This window comes from Chiloscyllium plagiosum, unplaced genomic scaffold (genome assembly GCF_037043375.1).
Source record: "Chiloscyllium plagiosum isolate Xiang-an unplaced genomic scaffold, Cpla_swu_hap1 HiC_scaffold_7, whole genome shotgun sequence".
NCBI lineage: Eukaryota > Metazoa > Chordata > Chondrichthyes > Orectolobiformes > Hemiscylliidae > Chiloscyllium > Chiloscyllium plagiosum.
Window position 1 is genome coordinate 19,663,015 of NW_028270145.1, and position 26,977 is coordinate 19,689,991.

At 38.8% G+C, this 26,977-nt stretch overlaps 1 protein-coding gene across 12 annotated transcripts in view; it reads left to right on the plus strand.

Annotated features, from left to right (window-relative positions):
• hdac4 (histone deacetylase 4) overlaps positions 1 to 26,977 on the plus strand; it is a 528,171-nt gene that overhangs the window by 273,186 nt on the left and 228,008 nt on the right. The window contains exon 1 of one of the 12 annotated variants that reach the window (XM_087988785.1): positions 12,194 to 12,218. The exons of 10 other annotated variants lie outside the window; for them this stretch is intronic. In XM_087988785.1, the coding sequence (XP_087844911.1) occupies positions 12,215 to 12,218 (4 nt within the window). In that variant the 5' untranslated portion in view covers positions 12,194 to 12,214. Of the gene's footprint in view, positions 1 to 12,193; positions 12,219 to 12,374; positions 12,482 to 26,977 lie in introns of those variants that run through there. One more of the 12 variants, XM_087988786.1, reaches the window with a different exon arrangement.

The window sequence follows — 26,977 nt, forward strand, 5'->3', positions numbered from 1 at the left end:
ACAGATCCTTTGTCCAACTTGTCCATGCCGACCAGGTCTCCCAAACTAAACTAGCCCCATTTGCCTTCTGCTTGTAAAGCTAAGAATATAATGTCCAACGTTAGATGTGATCTCATAATTGGGCAAAATTGGACTGTCCCAAGAGTATTAAGAATCATACCAAAAACCAATTTAAGATCATCAGTCAGGCTCACAATATGGCTCACTTGCACTGGCTAGAAGCTACATTTATTCATATGCAGGGATATGTCCTATGTAGGAGAAAGGAATTTGACTAGGCATTGTGCCTTTTCAACTTAAAAGCTAGAATGGGCACTTTTCCATTGTGGTTTCCCTATAGCATTACTCGACCAAGAGGCACTTGCCAGCCAATCAGCACTCTATTTCTTGGGCAGAACAAATTGTCTGCTTGTTTTGAAGTTTGGTATTCTTGCATTTGTCCTGATTTGTGGAAGATGAAAAGCTTCGGTAACATGCTTCCCTTTTTCAACAGCTCCATTCAGCAAACTGTAAAAAGTTATTTAAACAGCTTTGTAATTTATGATCTGGCACCAGAAAATGGCTCTGGAAGCAACCAAAGTAAGGAATTTAAAAATCTGGAAGGATTCAGTAATGCTAACCTCTATCAATTTGATTTGTGTGCAATTCTAGTCCCACAGTATGTGTTTTACTTAATTTTATTTGCGATGTGGGGGTGGGGCAGTCCTAAAGACGTGCAGCATGGAAACAGATCCTTCGGTCCAACTCATCCAGGCTGACCAGATATCTTAACCTAATCTAGTCCACCTGCCAGCATCCGGCCCATATCCCTCCAAACCCTTCCTATTCATATACCCATCCAGATATCTTTTAAATGTTGCAATTGTACCAGTCTCCACCACATCCTCTGGCAGCTCATTCCATACACGTACCACCCTCAGCATCGAAAAAGTTGCCTCTCAAGTCTCTCTTATATCTCTCCCCTCTCATCCTAAACCTATGCGGCACAGTGGTTAGCACTGCTGCCTCACAGCGCCAGAGACAAGGGTTCAATTCCCGCCTCAGGCGACTGTCTGTGTGGAGTTTGCACGTTCTCCCCGTGTCTGCGTGGGTTTCCTCCGGGTGCTCCGGTTTCCTCCCACAGTCCAAAGATGTGCAGGTCAGGTGAATTGGCCATGCTAAATTGCCCGTAGTGTTAGGTAAGGGGTACATGTAGGGGTATGGGTGGGTTGCGCTTCATCGGGTCTGTGTGGACTTGTTGGGCCGAAGGGCCTGTTTCCACACTGTAAGAAATCTAATCTAATCTAATCTAATCTATGCCGTCCAGTTCTGGACTCCCCCATCCCAGGAAAGAGACTTTGTCTACTTATCCTATCCATCCATGTCCCTCGTGATTTTATAAACCTTTTTAAGGTCACCCCTCAGTCTCCAACGCTCCAGGGAAAACAGCCCCAGCCTATTCAACCTCTCCCAGTAGCTCAAATCCTCCAACCCTGGCAACATCCTTGTAAACATTTTTTGAACTCTTTCAAGTTTCGCAACATTCTTCCAATAGGAAGGAGGCCAGATTTGCACGCAATATTCCAAAAGTGGCCTAACCAATGTCCTGTACAGCCACAACATGACCTCCCAACACCTGTACACAATTCTTCTTTATTGTATAAAATGTGAGTACCAGCATTGGTTCATAAAAGTATTTGTCCATTCAAGGCCAGTGCTTCACAAGAGAATATTGTCTGTCATTGAAGGTATCTCAACAAATACAATGGCAGTCATTTTACGAGATAGAAAATGGGATGGGCTAATAAACATGTTTCAGAGGTAGCATGTTTCCATGGAAGAGTGTATAAGTGTGAAGATTATACACCAGATATTCTTATAATTACATCTCATTTAATTTCCCCCAATAAAATACTGAGACTGGTAATGACATAGTAACTATGAAATGTAAAATGGTACTTTACTATTTTTATTGGAATATAAAGCATTTTGAATTAAATTAGTTAAGTAATTTTTTTTTAAAAATCCATGCAGTTTTGTAAACTGATTTGTTGCTGTCATTCATATAAACCAAAAAGGGTCCATGCAAAATGATGTAACTTCTGAATCAAACTGAATTGAGCTATGAAACTGTCATCTGCTTTGTTAGATATTAATTGACTGTGAAATGTACAGTGAAACCACTTTAAAAAATGTTGTATAAATTTGTAAAATACTAAAGATTACTTGTTGCTAAGGGAGGTAGTAATCTAGAGCAGGAAATGCACTGTTGTATTACTACCTTGTGTTTATTTAAATATTGTATAAAGCATTGGGAATTTAATAGCAAATAATACATTTGTTGACATCACTTCAGTTCAAGTCTCCTGATTGATTGACTTGTTTGCTTACTGTAACTTCTCTTACCTCAAGTGCTGATCAAATTTTCCCCATTAGTATTAGATATAGAATTATAGATATGTGCATATGTAGGGTGTTTTTCTGTTTATGTGCAAATGTTGCAATTTGGTATCTTTCAAACCCGTTAAACAGTTTTTAGCTTCAACGAGGTAAAAGCAATGACTGCAGATGCTGGAAACCAGATTCTGTATCCAGAATCCAGTTTTTAGCTTCAGGCAGTCTCTGAATACTGGTGCTTTCTTGCTTTGCAACACAAGCCTGTGTGCTTCATTTAGCTCAGCCCGATTTGAAAATTCATTTAGTTTTGCACCCACCCACCTACCTATCTGCTTGCTGTATGTTATTTGGGAGCAATGGCAGTTTATAGCAATTTGGATTTTGCAATGATAGTTTAGTTCTTTGACACACCGTTTATCTTCTGTGGCACAGTTAATTTGAACCAGCAGAGATGGTTCAAACAGTTGGTGGCAGAATCAAGAATTGTTATGGTCAGGAACAATGCCAATGTGCCTGCACCAGTCCTCCAATGAGCATTATGAATTAGTGCCATTCTCCTGCGTTTCCCCATACTCTTGCATATTGGTTTTATCCATTGACCTGGTAGGAGGCCAGTTAGCTCAGTTGGCTGTACAGGTGGTTGTGCAGAGTAATGCCAATTCCTGCACTGGCTAAGGTTACCATAAAGAAGTCTGCTTTTCAATCTCTCCCCTGAAGTATGGTGACTCTCTGGTTTCATCATCACATTCCAGTGAGAGCGATCTATGCATTGATAGAACTATGGCAGCTTTACCTTTCACCTTGTCTCAGTTCTGTCACAAGATATGACACTGCAAGTAATATAGACAAAGTAAAGGCTTTGAGTATTTTTAAATAAAGTTGTCAAGAATATTAATAATGTATGAATGTCAGCAACTGATTAAAAGTTTCTTAAAATTGTCAAAATTTCTGAAGTATATCAAAAACTGACTGCATTGGGGATTATTTCATGGCCCAGGTTAGCACATCTGATGAGGTGTTTGGTCCTGCAGGAAAGATGTTAGCACTTATTGAGGTTTCCCTAAGGTCATGGAACATGACAAGTAGTTAATCACTGATTATTTATTAAAGCAAATTCTCAAACTTGGTCTTGGAGTAAATAAATTGATTTAAGGCTATACAGTAATAGCTTGAACTTGATGCCATGTTGATTTCAGCATGATTAGAATTATTGCTAATTGTTGTGGTTCTGTTCGCAAGCTGGGAATTTGTGTTGCAGACGTTTCGTTCCCCTGTCTAGGTGACATCCTCAGTGCTTGGGAGCCTCCTGTGAAGCGCTTCTGTGATGTTTCCTCTGGTATTTATAGTGATTTGTATCTGCCACTTCTGGTTGTCAGTTCCAGCTGTCCGCTGCAGTGGCTGGTATAGTGGGTCCAGGTCGATGTGCTTATTGATTGAATCTGTGGATGAGTGCCATGCCTCTAGGAATTCTCTGGCTGTTCTCTGTTTGGCTTGTCCTATAATAGTAGTGTTGTCCCAGTCGAACTCATGTTGCTTGTCATCTGAGTGTGTGGCTACTAAGGATGGCTGGTCATGTTGTTTCGTGGCTAGTTGGTGTTCATGGATGCGGATCGTTAGCTGTTTGTCCTATGTAGTGTTTTGTGCAGTCCTTGCATGGGATTTTGTACATCAAAAACATTTCTGAACTGACAGCCAGACTACTGCAGCCACTAGGACTCATAACAGCACACAAACCAACAGCCACTCTCAGACAACAACTCACCAGGACAAAGGACCTGATACCCAGCATGAGCAAAACCAATGTAGTGTACAGGAAGACAGCTAATGATCTGCATCCATGAATATCAACTAGCCACGAAACGACATGACCAGCTATCCTTAGTAGCCACACACTCAGATGACAAGCAACATGAGTTTGACTGGGACAACACTACTATTATAGGACAAGCCAAACAGAGAACAGCCAGGGAATTCCTAGAGGCATGGCACTCATCCACAGATTCAATCAATAAGCACATCGACCTGGACCCAATATACCGGCCACTGCAGCGGACAGCTGGAACTGACAACCGGAAGCGGCAGAGACAAATCACTATAAATGCCGGAGGAAACATCACAGAAGCGCTTCACAGGAGGCTCCCAAGCACTGAGGATGTCACCTAGACAGGGGACGAAACGTCTGCAACACAAATTCCCAGCTCGGTGAACAGAACCACAACAATGAGCACCCGAGCTACAAATCTTCTCCCAAATTTTTGCTAATTGCTATTCTGGCACTGGTTGAACGCTATGCACTGTACTGTTTCAAAAAAAGTGAAATTATGTTTTGCTTTCTGAATTGATTTGTGATTTGTATGTGGGAACATTAGTGACGTCTATTTTTTGAGAGAGAGGCTGGCCGTGAAAGTTGGGTTATCTCGCTTCTCAAGCCTGATGTCTTTATACAGTTTAGAAAAAGATTAAACCTGTTTTAAGTTATTTTGAATAAAACCATGCAAAGTTGGCATTTGTGTTCATTTGCAATATTTTGCTCATAGGCAGCCACAGTCAGATCATTAGAGGGTGGGGAATTTTCCGGGGTTATTTTGATTAAGCAGAGATGTGTTTTTTTCATTGGTTAAGTAGTGCACCAGTCTCACCTCTTGTTAAAGGCCTAAAATTGCAGTTAAAATGTGGGAATGTTTCAGTTCATACAGATGTTTTTTGTAACTCACTTGAATAGATTGGTTAGTGTTGTATCTAAATGTCTGTACTGATTGCATAACTCAGATTACTTTCAAACCAAGCCTTGGTTTGAGGTTGCATCAATCTATTTAGTACGTTATTGTAAGATGGAGAATACCGGTAAGCAGTGAGAAGTCCTGATATTCCAGTCGAATATTGTGGTATGGCAGCAATTGAACATAAATCAAATGACTTGATTGAAGGAGCCTGCTATCTGTTAGAGTAATTGGAAATGTAAGTATTTTATAGATTAAGAATTGTGTCATCAGTAATTAGGCTTATTTCAAGTGAATTTTGATCTCTTTATTTCACTGTGATAAGAAAGGTCCAATTTCACTGATTAAAGAGAAAGGCTTTCGTGGGATATGCTTAATTTCATAGAACCAGGACAACTTGCACACCTTAATTTGAAAATGTGGGGAAGTGTGCTCACGTTTTTTTTTAACCCAACATGGTGGTTAATTTCTGTGGATCTCAAGATGAATAATGTCCCTGGGGTTTAAAATAATATTTTGCATGAAATTAAGGGTATATTATTCCTATCATGAAGAATGAAGAACTTCCAATCTGTGTGTCAAAAATGTGCCTTCGATGATCAGAAAAATCAATAACTGAGTTTTGTTTTTGCCTCAATAATTTATGGACAATGTGTCTCAGTTTATACTTTGCTCTTCCCAAAGCTTCTGGATCTACCTATCCACTACTGGGCTCTGGACTTTGGGACTGCTTAATAGCAGAGTCAGCTGAGATCAGCTGTCTACTCGTGGATTTCATCCAGCTACAGCCACATTTATGATTTAAGATGTTTTAATGTTGTTTCTTCCCTATCTTCAGTTTATGACTACTATGTCTATCTGGCATTTCTGGCATGCCGATGTAACCCAGTCCTTTAACTGTACACCACAATTTTTACTCAACTTCCAAATCTCCCCTTTGCTCCAGTTCTCACCTATGCTTGAAACACTACCAACCACTCTATTGAAGAAGTTTTCCTCCTCTCTCTAAAGGATGCCTGCCTTGAAGAAGTTTTCCTCCTCTCTCTACTTTAACCCTACTGCGAATCCTCTTGCAAGGATGCCTGCCTTGAAGAAGTTTTCCTCCTCTCTCTACAAGAATCTCACGGAGTCCCTCTCCCACTGCAACTCTATGCTACTTTCTCCCCACCCCCACCCTCCTCTCACTTATCTCTCCACCCTTCAGGCTCTCTGCCTGTATTACTGATGAAGGGCTTTTGCCCGAAACGTCGATTTTACTGCTCCTCGGATGCTGCCTGAACTGCTGTGCTTTTCCAGCACCACTCTAATCTATACTCATCATCCTGCTGCCTCCATCTCCCCAGCTGCCCCAAAGTCATCCAAACAAGGTAATGTCCTTGCTTAGCTCATCATTGTTTCAAGTAGTAAGCCTGACTGTCAAATACAACATCCTTTCTGTTCCAAGGACACCATCTCTCGAATGCCCATGAATTAACAGTGACAATTCCGCTTGACACTCCTCTTTAGAATGTCTGATCATTTGCATTCTTAACGTGGATGATCAAATTGGACAATTTTGGCTTTATAAATTGACTTCTTGATGGCAACCAGTACTTCTCAAAATTCTTCCCCACTGTTACCTCATCTTAACGTTTAAGAATTAATGTGGGTGGTGAGAAGGGTGCAGGTAGAGAATTGTTGAGCTGGCGCGAGTGATTTTGTCCAAAATTAATTTGAAGACTGTGGGGTTTTGGAGCTAAGAATCTCACATGCATTGTAATCAAGCTTTTTGCCAATCCCACCAGAACCTCTGTTTAACAGTAATCATTAATGACATTCCTGATGAAGGCTTATGCCAAAACAGCAACTCTCCTGCTTCTCCGTTGCTGCCTGATCTGCTGTGCTTTTTCCAGCGCCACACTTTTTGTCTCTGACTCTCCAGCATCTGCAGGCCTCACTTTCTCCTAATAATGATTAATGCCACAGGTTGGGAATCCTGACCTGTTCCTTAAAAGAAGTTTCCATATCTTAGTACTGCTTTTTACCAAGTGCATTGCAGTAACTTAACCTCTTCCAGCTAAGCTTGTAGTTGATCGGCCACCTAATTCTTTTCCTGGCTTCTTGTATCTCCTTTAAAATCTGCCTCGCACCTATCCAACCAAGATTTTCAGAGCCATTTTCTTCCTTCTGTGAGTCAGCACTGAGATTCATTCTCTGTGATTTCTCACTTATCTCAGTACTTTTATCCTTTGTATCCTGTAAAGTTTTGAGCATTCTCGCACTTTAAATATCAATTTTAAATTCAAATCCTCACTTTCAAATCTTCCCATATCCTTACTCTTCCCTATTTCTGAAGCCACCGTCTACATCCCTCAATTTCTGATGTCTCGCATATTTCAATTTTAATTGGTGCATTAAGGATTGTCAGCATTTCAGCGATGAAGACCTCTCACTTTGGATTTCCTACCAGAAATTGCTCTGCTGCCTCAAGTCCATGTGACATCATTTTGAGTGTGCTTGATGCAAAAGTGATGTTGTCAGCCCTCGCAAGATCAGGCACCATTTTAACAAAAGCTCTCAATCTTTGTTTATCTTTGTGAAGACAGTCAATGTTTTCATAATCATCTGCCAAGCTAACCTTAATCTTCTCTGAGCAACCAACTGTCTCCAGAAAAGCTGGATTCTTCAGTTTCTGTCTTTTTCTTTAACAACAGGTATGAGGAGTTTGTGGATGTTAATTTTTTTTTTAAATAGTAACCATGGTTGCTATCTCACCTTCTTGCCATCTTGCCTAATTAGCAAGCTTAGCAAAACCCTGACTCTCTCTAGCTTTCATTATTTTTCTTCATTTTGCCTCTGTGATGGCGAAGTGGCAATATCAGAGGGCGAGTAATCCTCAACTCCAGATAAATGTTCTGGGATTGTGGGAAATGATAATTTGAATTCAGTAAAAATAATCTGGATAATAATAGGTTAGCCAAAAGCAAACACTGTCAATTGCCATTAAAACCTATCAGGTTCATTTTAGGGAAGGAAATTTGCCATCCTTGTCTAGTCTGGCCTACATGCGACTCCTGACCCACAAAAATGTGTTTGGCTCATAACTAAGGGATGGGTGATAAATGTTGACCTAGTCAGTGATGCCCATGTTTAATGAACTAAACTTTTAAAAATTCACCTCTTTCAAGCTCATAGGATATTTTTTGACATTAATTATAATAAAAGTTCAGTTTCCTACGCTAGCTGTGAGCCTACATCCTATAAGAATCAGTTCACAGGTTCAGCTAGCATTTTTTCCTTCCTATTAATAGACCTGGATTCAGTCCAGTTTGAACAGGTAGATACACTGTGCTTATTTTGTACATCTAAACCAAGTTACTTTTGCTTAGTTGCTTGTTTTCATATATTCAAATCCTCAGATACTGGTTCACCAAATATACAGATGAACCTCTTATAAAATAATTATCCAGTTTATCGCACCTTGTTGATATTTGCTGAGTGAAGAGAAAGAAGAAATGTTTTAAGTTAGAGCATAGAATGCTTTTGTTCCAAGGAACAGTATTTTCAGAAACCATTGCATCAGGAAAAGTGGATAACTATATGCTGAAGGCAAAGCACTGTAAGAAGTCAGCAGCAAAATTTTAGAATTGTGTTGGATTGTCCAAACTAAACGCTGAAGTAGACACGAGAGTTAAATGACTCCAAAGTTCAATGTTTTTGTCTATTTTGTTGTGTCTAAGATTTTTGTATGGTTTGCCAGTCAACTGTAATCAGTATTTAAAAACATAATTGTCAGCTGTAGCACGTGCACTTAAGAAATATGAGCTGTGACCTTTTTGTCTTCCTATCCATGTATTTTATACAAAGCCTGTCATCAGGAGTTTGATCTTCATCCAGCAGTTGTATGGAATATGTTCACTTTATACGTACTATGCTTAAAAAGAGAGTTTGCAGCATTTTAGTATCTCTTGACCTTTGATTAATCGCCCCACCCATGTAGTGATGTAGAAATGTGCAAATTCTGCATTTTTCTAATGTGGAGTGTGATGCAGTAATTCCTCATTTAAAAGTTGTAGTTTTCATTCCTGAGAGTCATAACTTTAAGGGAAATGACTTTAAGGGGAATCATATCTTCCCATTAAAAGCTGTAGTTAGTTTTGTCAGGTCTTCCTCATTAGAAAAACTGCATTAAAACACTATGTTCCTTAAGTTAAAATACTTTGCTGAATTCTTATGTTGGTTAATGGAATTAATTTTAAAATTGAATTGAAAAATATAAAGAAATACTGTAACTTTCTACTTGCAATATCTCCCACTCATTGACAAATCCTGCCTACTGCCAATCATGTTTCCTGATCCTCCTCCTCATTATCCTACTGTCTGACGCTTCAGATCACTGTAAACCTTACCATCCACAGACAACCTGGTTCCTGACAACCCTTGCACCCTAATCCGTCTATTGTTGCCAACCCTAAAACAAGGCTGTCCAGCTCCCTAATGCACATTCTTCCTGCTCACCCTTTGACCTGCAGCCTTTACCTCACTTATCCTCTGCCAGGCCTGACTTAACTTCACGCCAATCCTTTCTCTCGCCAGACCTCCTATTGGCTGACTATCCTACTTGGTTTTTTTTCATTCTGAACCCTCATTGTGAGTGAATACCCTGAAAATGAGCAGTGAGAAGCAGGAGCAACAGCTTTAGCTATTGAAGCTTGCAGCCAGGGATCAGCAGCAGGAGCAGTGAGCAGGAGAATTAAAAAATAAAATTGGAAATTTGACACTGTTCAGACTCAATTTTACAAGCCCAGAGCTTCTGTTCAGATCTGGACCATTTTTCTTTATTCATTTTGTAGATTGCGGGCGTCACTGGCTGAGCCAGCATTTATTGCCCATTCCTAGTTGCCCTTGAGAAGGTGGTGGTGAGCTGCTGCCTTGAGCCACTGCCGTCCACCTGCTGTAGGTTGACCCATAATGCTATTAGAGTGGGAATTCCAGGATTTTGACCCAGTGATAGCAAAGGGACGGCAATATATTTACAGGTCAGGATGGTGAGTGACTTGGAGGGGAACTTGAAAGTGGTGGTGTTTCCATATATCTGCTTTCCTTGTCCTTCTAGATGGAAGTGATTGTAGTTTGGAAGGTCCCATCTGAGGATCTTTGGTGAATTTCTGCAGTACATCTTGTAAGTAGTGCACATTGCTGATACTGACCGTTGGTAGTGGAGGGATGCTTGTTGATGTAGTACCAATCATGCAGGCTGCTTTGTCCTGGATGGTGTCAAGCTTCTTGAGCATTGCTGGGTCTGCACTCATCCAGGCAAGCGAGAAGTATTCCATCACACTACTGACTTGTGCCTTGTCGATCGTGGACAGAGTTTGGAGAGTCACGAGGTGAGTTATTCGCAACAGTATTCCTAGCTTCTGACATGCTCTTGTAGCCACTGTGTTTATGTGGTGAGTCCACTTGCATTTCTAGTCAATATAACCCCCAGGATGTTGATAATGGGAGATTTAGTGATGGTAAAACCGTTTAATGCCATGGGGTGGTGTTGAGATTGTCTCTTATTCATGATGGTCATAGCCTGACATTTGTATGGCACAAATGTTACTTGCCACTTGTCAGCGCAAGCCTGGATATTGTCCAGATCCTATTGCATTTGAACATGGACTGCTTCAGTATCTGAGGAGTCACGAATCGTGCTGAACATTCTGCAGTCATCAGCAAACACCTGCACTTCTGTCCTTATGTTGGAGTGAAGGTCATTGATGAAGAAGCTGAATGTTGTTGGACCAAGGACATTACTCTGAGGATCTCCTGCAGAGATGTCCTGGAACTGGGATGACTGTCCTCCAACAATCACGACCATCTTCTTACGTGTCAGCTTTGACTCCAATCACCAGACAATTTGCCCCTTGATGCCCATTGATTCCAGTTTTGCTTGGGTTACTTGATACCACACTCGGTCAACTTGATGTCGAGGGCTGCCACTCTCACCTCATCTCTGGAATTCAGCTCTTTTGTCCATGTTTGGACCAAGGCTGTAATGATGTCAGGAGCTGAGTGGCCCTGCCAGAACCCAAACTGGGCATCACTGAGCAGGTTATTGCTGATTTGGGGATGCAAGTTCAGGAGAGGCGAATAGAGAGGATGAGATTTTGACAGCTTGTACATCACAGAAGTAGGAAAGATCATAAGTTTGAGGGTCAACAGCAATTGGGTGGGTTAGTGAGCGGGAGAGGTTATTCCAAAATGGCGTTGATCAGCTCTCACAGCCCTGCATCAGACTCTCTGGAATGTTTTTTAAATTACATAATGCTAAACATGAATACATGTCTCATTAACTGATGTTAAAATGAAGCAATTGAATAGAGCAAATGTGGACTTTGCTGTTGTACACATAGAGCAATGTCGTGTTTGATTCAGGTAATTTTATATAAACGAGTAATTTTATACTTCAGCTTGAGACCAGTTAAAAAGTTTGTTTCCTTTGCTATAATTCTAGAGGGAGTTTTGTTTGGTTGGTTTTATCAATAACATTGCAGCACTTTGATTTGTTTGTTTTATTTGGAAAGCTATAAAAGCTGCATTTACTTTTGGAGTAAATTTAAGAAATGCATTGAAGCATCACAATTCCAAAGCATCAATATACTGGAAAACACACATTTGCTCAATTACATCCATTTGTTTCAGAAGGTTTTAAAATGCTATATTGCAAATTATTTGAAATTTTTGTCTTTTGGAAAATTGCACTTTATCATTTACCTTAAATTGTAGTAAATTTAAAACCGACTTTTTCAGTCCTTAAATTCTGTTACTCAGTGTTATTTATGCAAATCAAAATATCTTTTTTCAAGCAGTAAGATTTGATTGGGCTGTATTATAGAAGTGTTAACCAGTGGGTGGCTAGATTTAATGATGTTGGCAAAGCTATAGTAGGGTACGGCTGCTCTGGGACTAGATATATTCACCGAGTTTCCAGGAAATGGGCGACTGTGCAGTAAGTGCTCAGTATGCTTGGGAGAGTGTTCTGATGTCATCATCACTAAAGAAGCAAATAACACAGGCCAAAGCTGGCTTGTTCTGACTGAAACTTAATTTCTTTCTCATTAACAATTACCTCAAGTTTCGAACTGCAGTAAATGGGTAAGGTAACCATGGGTACAGTCTGCCTCATACACTGAATGAGTGATTTGTCTCGGCTTGTATTAGCTAGGAGAGAATTTTAACTATTGTACAAAGGGAAAGCTGAAGAAACCATTTGCAGCTTGTAGACATCAGATGTTAGCAGGGAGCGTCCTGGATTACAGCCTCATTTTCTGTTCTTTGCTGCAGTGCAATGTTGCTCAGTGTAGCTTCCCGAGGATATCACTTTACAGTATGAAGTTATGGTCATTGATATTTTGATGGTAAGAGAGGACTGGCCTATTCATTTCCAATACCATTTTTCCCCTTCTATCGAGCTGCTAGGCAACAACAAAAAATAGATTAATCATTAGATTAACTGGCTTAATACGGAAGCTGCAGGCTGTTTAGTTCCGTGGGTTTTGAGTAAAATATTTCATAGTTAAAACAATTTCTTTTGATGATTATTTTAGAAAATAATAATATTTTATCTAAGAATTTAAAAATGGAAATGTGTTTTAATTTTATTTCTCTGTTTGGGGTAAGGGTTCACAGATATTTGCAAGTCCATTTTTAAAAATTTTATCTCTGATTATTGTCTGTTTTGTGTGGGTGTCGCAGTCAGGTGCTGCAAGAGCTGTAGGAAGAACCTGTAGCTAAAAATAACCCTGAGCTCATTCCGAGGCAGTTATTGACATTTATTGCAACGTAGACTTTACTTTAACACACCAAAATTGTTGCTGTTCCTTTTCATTTTCTTGTTAAGCAGTTGGAAGGACCTTAAGACAACAATTTAAAAATACTAAATATGCACAGACTGGAATGAGGTAGAAATATTGTCATTTCTCTGGATCATGTATTTCATGTAGTGGTCAATGTTTTCATTGGATGTTTAAAATTCTGAGAGTAAAGTTTGCACTTCTATCTCAACATTTCTTTGTATGGAAGTTTTGCTCTGTGTGTCAGATTTAAATAACCACCACCTGTACCTCTTGTCCACTTGACCGAACAGGAGTTTTAGTCCCTTAGCATACCTTACTTGTTTAAATGAATTGATTAAATAATCATCATTTGAATACCTAGTTAGGTGTATCAATGTGAAATTTGAATTGTGGAATTGTGCTGAAATGCTGATAAATGTTTCAGTGGTTGAATGTCTGGGTGTGCTTCATTATATGTATCTCTCGGATTTGACCTCCTAAGTTAAGTTGACAATTTGACCATTCGTGCAAAAGTGTAACTTGCTTAGTTTCCGATTTTGCTAATGATTGGCTTTCCTTGTGTCAAACCAACAAAAATCTCACTGTAATTGGAGTATTCATATAAATGTATGGTTTTGTGCTCTGGAATACTGATAAATTAAATGATTCAGTGTTGGGAAGGAGAGAAATACTCTACCTCTACCTTAAATGATAAGAAGACAACAGGATTGCACTAGAATTTGAGGTAGAATTTTATGAGCTCTAGTAGATCATTCTTCAGCAGCAAGATACTTCGCTATTTATGTGCATAGTTTTAATCGCTTGGTGACTGCTACAGATTTGTGTACTACTTACTCCATAGACTTTTGCTAATGGTCAGAAAGGTAGTGCACGGCTACTAAGTCCGTGCATATTCTGTTTTTCTGCCTCCTTCTTCTTGTTTAGTTTTATTTTCTCTTCAAGATGGTGACTTTTCGGAATCAACAGATCCCATCCATTCTAAACTTATGTCTTTTTTGGTAGCAATTACTGGAAATCAATTCCCAGCATCAAGAAACTAAACTGATTTTTCTTACCTCAGTTGAGGTGGCCTTTCTGTACCTCCAGCTGGGAGCAGCTTAGTTAAAAACACAGACCAGTAAACTAAATCACTGCAAATGTTGTTACCTTTATGGCTCAGTAACAAGCTAATGCAGTGCATCAAGGAGCATTATATCCTGAGAACAAATATTCCAACTTTGCTTAGCATATGAAAGTAGAAGGCATAACCATAAGGATTATTGCTATCAGATTCAGGAAGATCTAGCATCATTGGTGACCAAAGCAACAAATGGCTGATGTAATTTAAGGTTGTTAGTGTATCTCATTAAAACAAGAACATGAATTATAAGAAGGATCTTGTACTGAATAGAGCATTTCTAACATCTTGCATACAGATAGCAATAACGCTTTCGTGTTAATGCAGTTACATTCATAAACCTGCACTCCAGTTCTTGGAAGAGTTAAAAGGTAAACAAGGGAGTGAATTCTAATATCACTGGGGCATAATAAAAATTAAAAGACTGCACGTTGCCAAGCAATTTACTGAGCAGTTTCTATTTTGATTATTGTTCACATGTACAATTTCCTTGATAGTGTACAGGCAAAATACAGAGATAATACTGGGAATTGGTAATTTAGGAAAATTATATTCTTCAGAGACTTCAGTAATACCTTTAAGTTGGCCAAAGAAATGATTGTGCAGTGTTGAGATTAGGAGGATAAACATGAATCAGATAAAACAGTTTCCTTGAAGGGCCACTAACTTGTGGAACATCTTGTTTGCTAATCTTTGAAGTGAGTAGCATAAATCAGTTCAAGAGGTAATTAGATGCATCTCGAGAGAGAAAAGTTTGAAACATATGGTTAGGTTGCTGAGTAGGGTTGGACGATTAAAGAGGTAGTTGGTTTGTTGAGGCCTAATAGCTTATTCGTATCCCTGTCAAGGGTTTTATGATTCTTGCATTGAAAGTTCTACAGATCCAGAAATAACCACATAATTTGTCTTGTTTAATTAATGTTTCCTCATTCTCCACATAATGTTATTTTTAACTGAATTTTTAAGTCTTTGTGTTTCTATTCACTCTCCTTGGTAAAAAATGGGCAGTTTGTTTTTTTTCTGTGAGCTGATTTTAAAAAACCTTTAGGTTGGAATCACTGATGGGGTTTGAGTGGTTCCTTTGCTTTCTGTGAAAATGAGGAGTGAAAGGGGTGTGACCAATATGAATCTAGTTCATCAGCCCGAGGATAAACCAGTTGTAGTTTATAATTAATTGATTCATGGACTTGACCTCGATTATAATTCAAGGTTTTAAAGAGGCAAGAGTTTTGCCTTCCTGACCATGTTGTCTTGGTATACTACTGGAAAACAAGAATAAAGCAGCCTTTACACATGTAAAGAGCTGAAACTCCTGCCACCCTTCCTTCTGGTATTGGAAACAGTGCATAATGTTTGCTGTGCATACTGCTTCAGTAGTAGGAGTAATTGCTGTTCATAAAACGTTTTATGCGATTATTTTTCTGTTTTATTTCTCCACTTTGACTTGACTCATCCTAAGCTCATTACACTTGTTACTTTGAGTGAAGTGGTCAAACAGCAGCAAGCGAGAAAGCAGTTGGTTTGAAGTACACAGATTATTCGTTTGCAGCTTCCTTTGCTTTTGGAGCAGTCCAAAGAGCAGCTTCTTTAACACCTCCAATATTTGGAAACTTACCAGAATGGCAAGTTTCCAAAAATAAAAGATCTCACAGAATTGTTATGCGTGTAATTAGGAGGTGAATTGTGGCTGAGGTTGGATCTTATTTGCCAGAATCAGTTTATTAATACTTGACAGAAAGAAGTGGCGATGGAAATCAATATCACTCAGTAATTATTTGATATTTAAGCTTTGCTTGGTACTGAAATCACATATAAATGTTCTCAAGGTATGTGATGTGTTATAAACTTATGAAGAAAATCCATGCCTTATTTTAACAAAATGCAGTTGCTATGTGGTGAATGTGGTATAATTGCTCCACTATATGCTGTAGGATTAATAGACTTTCACATATTGGTGTCAATTTGGAGAGTGTTTATCGAAAACAGGCAGAGAAAGATTTCACATCGATGGTTTAATTATCTAGTCACTGCATTGTAATGAGTATTGTTAAGAGTTTAGTGCTGTGGCACAGTATGGGAGGAGCACTGAAGCGCAAGGTGAAGGAAAGTACAAAAGGAATGCTTATTTTTAGATTCAGTTTCTGACGACAGGACTCTGGGGTTGGTTAAACTGAACTTATGGCCTTATCATCTGCTGTGTTAAAACCTGCAGTGTTACCCAACTTCTGTTTGGCAATCTTTGCTTGTCTAGCTTTCAACAATACCAATTTGCTAATATTCATATACCAATGACTCCCCCATTGTCAGCTGTACAAGTGTAATGCACTGCTAAAGCTAGTGTGACCGTTTTGCTATTAGCTAAGATGTTATTGAAGCCTACTGTCAAAATTGATGTCATTACTTGTGGGTATCATGATTGAAGAACAGAATGGATAACAGGGCAATGCATTGGTGAAGGAAGCAGAGTGGGGACTGATAATATAATTCAGGAAAAGGCATCCGGTTCAAATTAATACGCATTGATTTTGAAGTGAGTGTTAAGGTATATAGGAAGCATCAAATTATCGCAAGTTCCCTATTTGTGGTTCCAGAGTGTCTATTCCTAAAGCGAAAATGAACACCGTAATCCATGTGCATATGCACACTTGCATCCATGACTTCATTTCAGCTTAACATTAAATTTCAAGCCAGTTGTAAGATCTGGAAAAATATAGCAGCAATTATAATATGTTTTTAAATTTATTTACAAATTGGTACTTCTGTTGGTTGTTAAGTAGCCTGGTCTCTATACAGGTGCTAGTGATATTTACACATAGCACAATCATAAGTGTCACCAGAAATGCCAATTTGCAAAGAAATTTGAAAACAAACTATAATTGTTGCTGTGTTTTCCTGGATTTTACAACTACCTTAATGGAAGAAATTGTTGTTATCTGGTTACTTATTCCCTGATTGGAACAAAGACTGGTGCAATGGATACATGGATTTTGTCATATTCAAGCGCAACTCTTTCACCTTTGGCCCTCACGAACTGCATTGCCAATAAACACAGCCTTACAGTTCCATCACAAGCTGTGCTTGGTACCAAGTTTGTACCTCCTCTCTGTTATCATTATCTATCACATGTTAGCAGCAGTTTACGATGTAGTCCCTGAATTCAGCAGCATGTTTCCCTGTAATTCAAATTTTAAATATTCATTGGAGATGTTGCCTTTTTGCCGTTCTTTTGCTGAAATCGTCTAAGCCAGTACATCTGATGGGTAAGCTTCGTAGAGTCATTTATTTGAAAGTAGTCACATTTTGGAACTTCTTTTATTCATTCATGAAACGTGAATGCATTTATTGCCTGTCTCTAGTTGCCCTTGAGAAGGTGGCAGTAAGCTGTCTTCTTGAATTACTGCAGCCCACGTGTTATAAGTTAACCCACAAAGCCCTTAGAGAGGGAATTCCAAGATTTTGATCCAGTGACAGTGAAGAAATGGGTTGTATTTCTTAGTCAGGATGATGAATGGGCCTGGAAGGGAACTTGCAGATGGCAGTGTATCTGCAACCTTTGTCCTTCTAGGTGGAATGGACATAGGTTTGGAAGGTGCTGTCTGAGGATCTTTGATGAATTTCTGCAGTGCATCTTGTAGATAATGCACACTACAACTGAGCATCAATGGTGGAAAGAGTGGATACTTGTGGATATGGTGCCAATCAAGTGGGCTGCTTTGTCCTGGATGGTATCATGAATCATCCATGATTGATTCATGGATGAGTATTGTTTGTGCACCCATGTAGACAAATTGGCAATACTCCATCACGTTCCAGATTTGTGTCTTGTAGATGGCAGGCAGATTTGGGGAGTCAGGTGGTGAGTTACTTTCACAGTATTCCTAGCCTCTGACCTGCTCTTGGAGTCACTATATTTATGTGATGTGTCCAGTTTTTGGTCAATGGTAACCAAGGATGTTGATAGCTAGGGATTCAGTGATGCTACCTTGCGTGGTGGAAAACAAAATGAAGTATCTTAAGCTCTGTGCAAAATTGAAACAACACTTTTCATGTTTTTAATCTTAATTGTCATTTTATTTTACGTTTACAACATATGTTTGGATTGGAGTCAACAGATTATACATTTTATTTTAAGAATGGCAGATTTGTACTCAAATCAGCTATTTTGTCTGTCTTCAGTATAGTAAGTATCAACATGATGGAGGACATGGGTGAGAGCAAAACTTAACTGCTTCTGAAATGCAAAATACAGCAATTTCTTTTATTAACCAGCACCTACGAAACCAGTTTTCAAATATTCTGGTTGATCATGAGGTCCACATAATCAATGTAAAAACACACAGTAAGTAATATAAACATACTGCTGGGAATATACACATCACTGTTATACTTTATTCACAGCATAAATCACTCAGATAATAATGCAACTTTGCCTTCAATAAAACTGAATGGCAGAGAGCCTTCTCACATGCATCCACAACTGACTACTCGGACATCATGGAGATTGTGATAATACAGTAAACTTCTAGTATTTGAGATATATTAATTTTTGCCGGTTTAAGGAGAATGCTGGTTCATAAGACGCAGTTAAAACAACGTTTGCTGTAGTATGCATGAGGCTTAGGAAAAGGTGGTGTGGAACCTGTGAAGAGCAAGTCTGTTGAAAGAAAGTACATATCAGAAGGAAAGTTGGCATTGGAAATTGTTCAAAAACTCAAAAAATACTGAATATGGGTAATCTTGAGAAAATTAAGCTGCAGAATACTTTTTGTCAAAATTGGTTGCATTAAAGTTTCAAGAACTGCCATGGAGTTATTTAGAAAGAGAAGCTAAAAGGAATTTTGTTTATGCCACTATTCATCAAGACACATCCTTAATAAGCTAACATTTATGGCATAATAGCAGCAAAAATAATTAAAGGCCACAGAGTTAAAAATCACACAACACCAGGTTACAATCCAATAGATTTATTTGGAAGCACTAGCTTTCAGAGCACTGCTCCTTCTTCACAACCTGGTGTTGTGTGATTTTTAACTCTGTGGCCTTTAACCAAGTTACTGTCATTGTCGTAACGTAGGAAATGCAATATTGCATTTTCTATAAATTTCTACAAACAACAATGTAATTTTAGCCAGACAATCAATTTTTGTGGTGTCAATTAAGGGATAATTATTCAAACTGAGGATTAATCTCCTGCTTTGAAATACTACCACGAGGTATTTTACATCCACCTGAATAGTCAACCAGGGTTTCAGCTTTTAATATCTGATCCAAAAATGGCACCTTCGAAATTGCAGCCCAATGTCAATACTGTACTGGAGTGTTGAGATGTTATTTTTGTATCAAATACTATTGTGGAATATAAACAACCTTCTGGCTCAGCTGAGAGTGCAATCAACTAATTCATGGCTGACACAACTAACTGCCTTGTACTTCAAACTCCATCCTAAATGTTTAGTTCCTCCTCAAATTAATTAATTTTACAAGGAAAAAGCAGGGGAGTAGAGTTAATGATCAAGTCAACCATGATCTCTTTGAAAGATGGAAAGGTCTTAATGGCCTAAGTGGCCTACTTCTGCTCCCGTGTCTTATGGTCTTGTGTCAGCATTGAATCTTTCCAGTGAATAGCCAACAGATCCTGGACTGAGAAGTTTAAAGTGTTTCAATCTCTGCTTTCTATAGTGTTCTGCGGTATGTGGCGTTGGGGTGATTGTACATAGATATTATGTTAAATACATGTAATTATGTACTGAAGTAGTGTACGCATTTTTATTTGATGCTAGATCACTCTTTGTTTTTGCTCTCCACTTGCTGCTTTTTCACACAGCAATTGTCTGAAAATTGGAATCTGAATGTAGCTTTTGTGCTTTCATGAGCATCTTAAATACAGGCTGTTTTCATAAGTTCTTGAGGCAAATCGTATGAAAGCCGTTTTCTATTTTGCCATAAAATATTCATGAAATACAAGCCTTTTGTATTGATGTGGCTTACATTAAGTAGAAAACTTCTTTCCAGATTTCATGAGGGCAGGAGTAGGTCAGTTGTAATCAATGTTGCTGTCAGGAACTTGTGGCATTTGACTTGTTTCACTGCCATAGAAATGTAAGAATCATGGTTGATGCATCAGCAACAGAGCATGGCATTCAAATTAACAGAAACTCCTGAATTTCAAAGCCTGAAAATGGATAAATTAAGTAACAACTCTTGAGTAACGGAGAATATGCAGCAGGTAAATTACTGAAGTCCTCTAAGTGACTGCCTCTTTTGAATCTATTCTTGCATAAGTCTACCATGCTGAATTTCCATGTTCTTTTTAGCAGAATTAAAATATTGCATAATGAAGAATCTGAGATAATAGATAAGTCTGACCCACTATTTTAAGTGTCTTGATAGCACGATAGTATTATGTTCTTCATGGAAGTACGTGAGGGCGTGGAAGGCATCAGGAAATGGGTTTCATCCAACTCTTTTAATGTCTTCTTTTAATGTCACTTTTTCCTGTCTAGTTCAAAAGAGATATCTGAATTCAAGTTATTTGCTTGCTCTTGTCTCAGACATGGAATATGTTAATAGAACCCTAAATATAAATTATACTGAGGTTGAAGTGTTTCTAAAGATTTGTGTACATGCTAAGCTGAAAAGTTGCAATAAAAAGCTGGCAACATGGAAAAAAAATTAATATGAGGCCATATAATGTTGACTGAAAATGTAGTAGGCCACTGATCTGCATTTGTCCTCTATATTCCAGATTATGATTAGATTAGATTAGGTTCTCTACAGTGTGGAAACAGGACCTTCAGCCCAACAAGTCCACACCGACCCTCCGAAGAGTAACCCACCCAGACCCATTTCCCTCTGATTAATGCACCTGACACAATGGGCAATTTAGAATGGCCAATTCACCTGACCTCCACATCTTTGGATTGTGGGAGGAAACCAGAGCACTTGGAGGAAACGCATGCAGACATGGGGAGAATGTACAAACTCCACACAGATAGTTGCCCGAGACGGAATCGAACCTGGGTCCCTGGCGCTGTGAGGCAGCTGTGTGGCTTTCTGTTGTGGAAAGGAAGTTCTGGCTTTAGACAGTGGTGATTAGAGTGGTACTAGAAAAGCACAGCAGATCAGGCAGCATCCGAGGAGGCGGGAAAATCGACGTTTCTGGCAAAAGCCATTCATCAGGAATGAGGCTGGGAGCCTTGGGGGTCGAGAGATTAAAAAGATTTCTTTTTAATCTCTCCACCCCAGAGGCTTCCAGCCTCATTCCTGATGAAGGGCTTTTGCCAGAAACGTCGATTTTCCTGCTCTTGGATGCTGCCTGACCTGCTGTACTTTTCCAGCACCCCTCTAATCTTGACTCTAATCTCCAGCATCTGTAGTATCCACCTCTGACTTTAGACAGTGGTGCCTATTTCTATATTATTTTTATGTGGCATTGATAACGATGTAGAAGAGTCACAGTTTGCCCAGCTTGACCCCAAACCCCCCAGTTATCTCTGAATCTGGAAGTGGCACAGATCAATCTTTCTACTATTAGAAGATGAATGCCATTGAATCCTCGAGTTAGACATTCCTGGTACAACAAAAAAAATCTGTCTCATAATGCACAATTTATCTTGTAACAAAAGTGAGAGGCAGGTGTCTGGACCAGCATTGATTTTGGTATATTAATATAGCTACTTGAGAGCTACCTAATCTGCTGAATGTATGAAATGTGTTGGCATATATGCCTTTGAGTGGAATATTTGAAAACTTTTGTAGAGTTCTTGAAATACTTTGAGAATAAGTAGATTATAAGCAACAAGCCATTTTGCCTGAGATTGTGTAGGTGTATTAAATTCCCAATCAGAGAATGAAATCCAATGTCAATTGATATTCATTGTACCTATCCTCATCTGTTGTTAAAGCAATGTTTCATTACATTGAATGTAGAATGGGGTCTGGGAACCAACTCTTTTTATTAATGCAGATTGCGTTACTGTAAATTGATTTATGTTAGGAAATGTTTTCCCCTCCTATGTAGAGGAAAAGATTTTTTAAAGTGTTCTCATCTTATTTAGGATTACAATCCTAAATTCGTTCTGGTAAAAAGTGAAAGGATTGTCCTTTGGATCATTTTTAGAGCTCGAGTCCCTCTTACATTGTGGACACTAAGAAATAGCTGTGACACAAATATTGTTACGTGGGTTAGTGAGATTGTTTTAAAACAGTTTAGAGTAAAACATGCTTCTATTTATAGCACATGTCAACGCTTAAAAAATAAACAGCAATTTTAAAAAATAAAACCTGGCCCTGATGACATGAAATTGTCTCCAGTCGTGTATTACATTGCCCTGCCAAAATGCGTTAAATACCATCGTAAAATATCCAAGTATAACAAACCTATGTTGATTGAGTAACTTGTAAGTGATTCAATCACTTACTCAAACCTGGATCGTAAAACAATCTTAAGATACTATTCTAGAATGTATGAATGACTTTTTGTTTTTCTGTTTGTGAAAACCGTAAAAGAATATCAGTATTGTGTTAAAATGCTACTTAAGTGTATCAATTAAATTGTGGTCACCCCAATTTCTTGCACAGCTGCCATGATTTTCTAATGTTAAGAGGAAGACACTGCAGAGCTTAAGCTTCAAATTCATTTTGCCTTAGGAAACTTCATAGAAAATTTGTCAAACAACTTGTGATAACAACTACATTGCTGGTGCACAGACATAATGCCACTTGCCCATAATCAGTAAGTACCAATGTCCATATACAGTAGGTAGAAATTATTGAATAAAAAGTACAACCTGGCAAGATAAAGGTCATTCAGCATCTGAGAAACAAATTGAGAGTTTTCTTTAGCCACTTTTCATAACAATTTGAGTCATTGATTGAAATGTTTTCTTAACCTTTGTAAGAAAGATATACAGTTATCAGTTATGTGATACTTGTTTGTTATGCTGATTAAATATTACAAATCATGTCAGCATTTGGTTACTGCAGTACTTTCTGTTGACCTGATTCAATCTGCTGTAGTCTTTCTGATAAGTAGCACAGTGGAGTACCTGAAACAGTGTAAATCACAAGAATTTGAAGGCTTACCTCTCTCACGCTTAAATAAGATCATTTAACTATTGCCTTGCAAAGGCAGCTGTATAGATGTTAGTTTGAAATGGAACATGTCCCTTTGTGGTTTTGTATTCCTGAAGTTTTGGAGTACGGTCTAAGAACACTACATGCTGCATAAACAAAATAAATAGATCTAAATGGCATATTTGGTACATTTCATCCGTGTTTGGGGTATTCCACCTGTAAGGGGTAAAATCTTGCAAAGTCAAATTTAAAATGTGGCTATAAATTGCAATCTATCTCTATTTTTCCTATAGATGCCGTAGTATTAAACTGCTTAAAGACATATCCTCTGTTCATTTCTCCAGGCCTTGTTGACTTGTATTTAATTCATCAGTTGCTCATAGGGGCCTCCCATTTTCAATTTTAAGCTGCTTACTATAAACATTTTGTTCTCCCTTTTGATTTACATCCCTCTAATTTACATTCCTCTGATTTCCTTCGGTCACTACCGTCAGCAATTCCCATGCTTTAAATATGGTCTGCCCAACCTTTGCCTTTTCTTGATGATATTTACAAACAATTCTTCCTCCTCCAAAATCTTTGGAATTTCTTCATTGTTCTTGTTTTCCTTCCAACTGATCCCCTCCACATTTCATAATTTCTAATCTTTTGACTGTTTGCTTTTCTCAGATTGCTTTGCAATTCAGCCGTATACAACTCCCAAGTCGCAAGCTTGATAGATCTTTACATTTTCTACTCACTCATACTGAGCAGTTCTGGTTGGGGGATATATTCTTTGCTATTGCTAATCTATCTCTGATTTCATTGACAGTAATCATCTTCTGACAAGATGCTTCTCAGGTACTTTCATTGTGATACCTGTTCCAGCTGTTGTTTATTTAGCTTGACCTCTGCTTTCCTGTTATTATTACTTCCAATTTTTATAACTGTCATCTTTTTGACATTAATTTTCATTCCATAAACCTTCACAAGTTCATTTATTTTAGATACTTAAACTTTGTAGATCTGTTGTGCTGGCCATCAAGGCCTGGTCATCTGCAAATCTCACCCCCAACATTAATTGACCTTCTACTTTGACTCCTTTCTGTATGTTATCAGTTCCACATTATCAGTGCAGAGGTCCAGAATGAAGTTTATTGCTTAAAGCTGTAATCATTTTTCAGGTGCATTGTATTGTGTTATTTAGGTGGGTTTTTTTTTAACATCTGAACAGGCTGGATATAATTGCTTAGTTCAATCAATAGCATTTATTGATCATGCTGGTAGAGAATGGAATACTTTTTAAAATGAACAGCTTAACTTTGGATTAATGACATGAGGAGGATTATTGCTAAGAATCAAGCTTTGTTACTGTTTTTCCTCGTACCTTTGAGTTTTGAGAAGGAATTCCTGAACCAATTGGTGCAGTGGGATCCCTGCTGCTACATAAAGCAGTCAAATTCTACTGGAGATTTGCCCCCTTGTTTGCTGTTTTCATCCTTGTTCCTCCTCTCAAAACATAATGTTGATTCTGGCAAGTATTGAAATAAAATTATTAACGAATTTTAAAAATGATTTTAAAGGAACAGCAAATGAATTAATGGGGCAGGTTCTTGTAAAGGTCTGAGCGACATGGGTTATTGCATGATGTTTGGTAAGTGCATTGAGGACCATCTCAATGTCAAGAGACTCTTGCACCATCTTTTACACTTTTCACAAGCGGTATGGCAGGAGTCTTGCTGGGCAGCAGCAAGATTCTAGTTTACGCTTGTTTAAACTCTTTGTTAACGTCACAACTCCCCTCTTTAATATGAAGACTCCCATCTGAACAAGCTCTCCAAATAAGCTCGACATTAAGAAAACTTGATGACAAAATCAAAGCGAATACCTCTCAGATTCAACTCACCACTTTCTCTGAACAGCCTCCGTGTTGGAAATTAGGCAGCAATACCTCAGGGCATGCTCCATGGGTACCAGCCACATGGGTATCACCCATGTCCATGGAAATTCGCCTCCGACATATGCCAGCCTCTAAGAATACTCATCCCCAATCCTCTTACAGGATGCTGTTGCATTTCATTGCTGTACCTTGAACTGCACAGGTAACTCTATAATTGTATTACTGCTGCAAGGACACTGTGCAGTCAGGGATGTGCACCCTACACACAGACTACTGGAACAGGCTGCATCATTGGGCTCATTGTTCAATATCATATATTCACTCACATTGACCCTACCTAGTGCTCCCAGCATCCCTGCCTTGCATTGCCTTGCCTTTTTATGCATTGCCCTCTTAGCTAGAGATACCGGAATCATATTACTACTGTCTTGTTTTGCCATTTAATGCAGGCACAATGCCAGGAAGATTGTCATAGTTGTCAGCAGGCCCCAGTCAAGTTGGAACGAATAGCCTTCACACCGGGTTCCCAGCACATTAAACTAAGGGCAGCCTCTGACAGCAGTCTTGGTTGGTGTGGTCCAGGTCAAAATCTTCTTAAAAAGTGTGAGAAGCCAATTGGCTGGCTGAAAGCCACTCATCTCAACTCTTTCTGCCATATTGTGGTCTGCGTTAGTCATGGAGCACGATAGGTATTAAGGACTACATATGTTATTACTGTTAGTGTAGGTAGGAAAGGTCTTGAGCAAGTGAGTAGGCAGCACAGAAGGCATGCAAGGTCAATGTGTTGGAGGTTGGGGTAGTGGGAAAGATATTGCAGACACTAGTGAGAGTGTATGAGGAGAAATAAAAACCACCAGAACCATTGGTATACTGGAACAATAATACAGCAGTAGCAAAAAAGAACTTGATATATGATTTCCACAGTTGTTAATCCTTCACAAAAGTAAGAAAGATATCCATTCTGCAATATTGACACTTCCCATCTCAGTGAATGTATATATCATCTTTAAAAATATACCAGTTTGTATCAATGAGCCTGGGTGGGAACTGGTTAGAGTAGCAAATAGAGTATTGGAAAGAAGATGGTATCTCTTAGGCTATCAGAGTGGAGAAAGATGTTGACTTTCTTCCTGCAGTGCTGTGCATTCTTCCAAATAGCTGAGACTGTTTTAATCTGCGTATAAACCTTGGACCAGGCTAGCGTTGTCTGTACACCTGGCATCCACTGCTGGCCCTGGCAGAACAGGAACTTTCATCCGTTCGGTAAGCTGTTCAGAACTCTACCCAACAAGCTTGGCACCAATTTTTCCCTTGCCTGCCATATCTGGGTAAATGTCAGCAACTGTACATTGCACACCTCCACACTGACAGTACAATAGGATTAGGGTTAGGTGTCTGAATGTTTCCCAGTCTGTATATCAGCCTGTTGAAACCTAGTATCAAAGATCCTCCCATGAAATTTCAGCGTGGGAGTTGAACCCAGATTTGGCTCAAATGTAGGAATGCTGCCACAAGATCTCACTATCTAATTCCATTGAAGTGGAGAGTTGCTGTTCCAAAGTTATTGGATGCTTTAGTTAGTTCATTTAGGTGTAGCATAAGGATTCTAATGTCATGTGCGAGAAATTGACCAGTGCTTGTAAATCGCAGGAAACATTCAGATATTCACATGCAATAATTATTAAAGAGGATCTTGCATTTTAATCTAATGTTTGCAAACTTCAATTCAATTAGGGTAGGAAAATCTATATCTCCATGCATATTTTCCCTCATCCTCTCTTCTGTTCTTTTAGTCGCCCATAAGGAAAAATGTTTTTGGGTGGTTTAGCCTTGATGGATCATTTCCAAACAGGGCACTTAACACTGCAGACTGCGAATAAGCACGAATGGGCAAATATCCTCTCTCAAAAGTCTGCATAACAGTTGAGATTGTACATTGTGAATCCAACATATTTCTGATATAGTGTGTGCTCTGAAATCACTGACA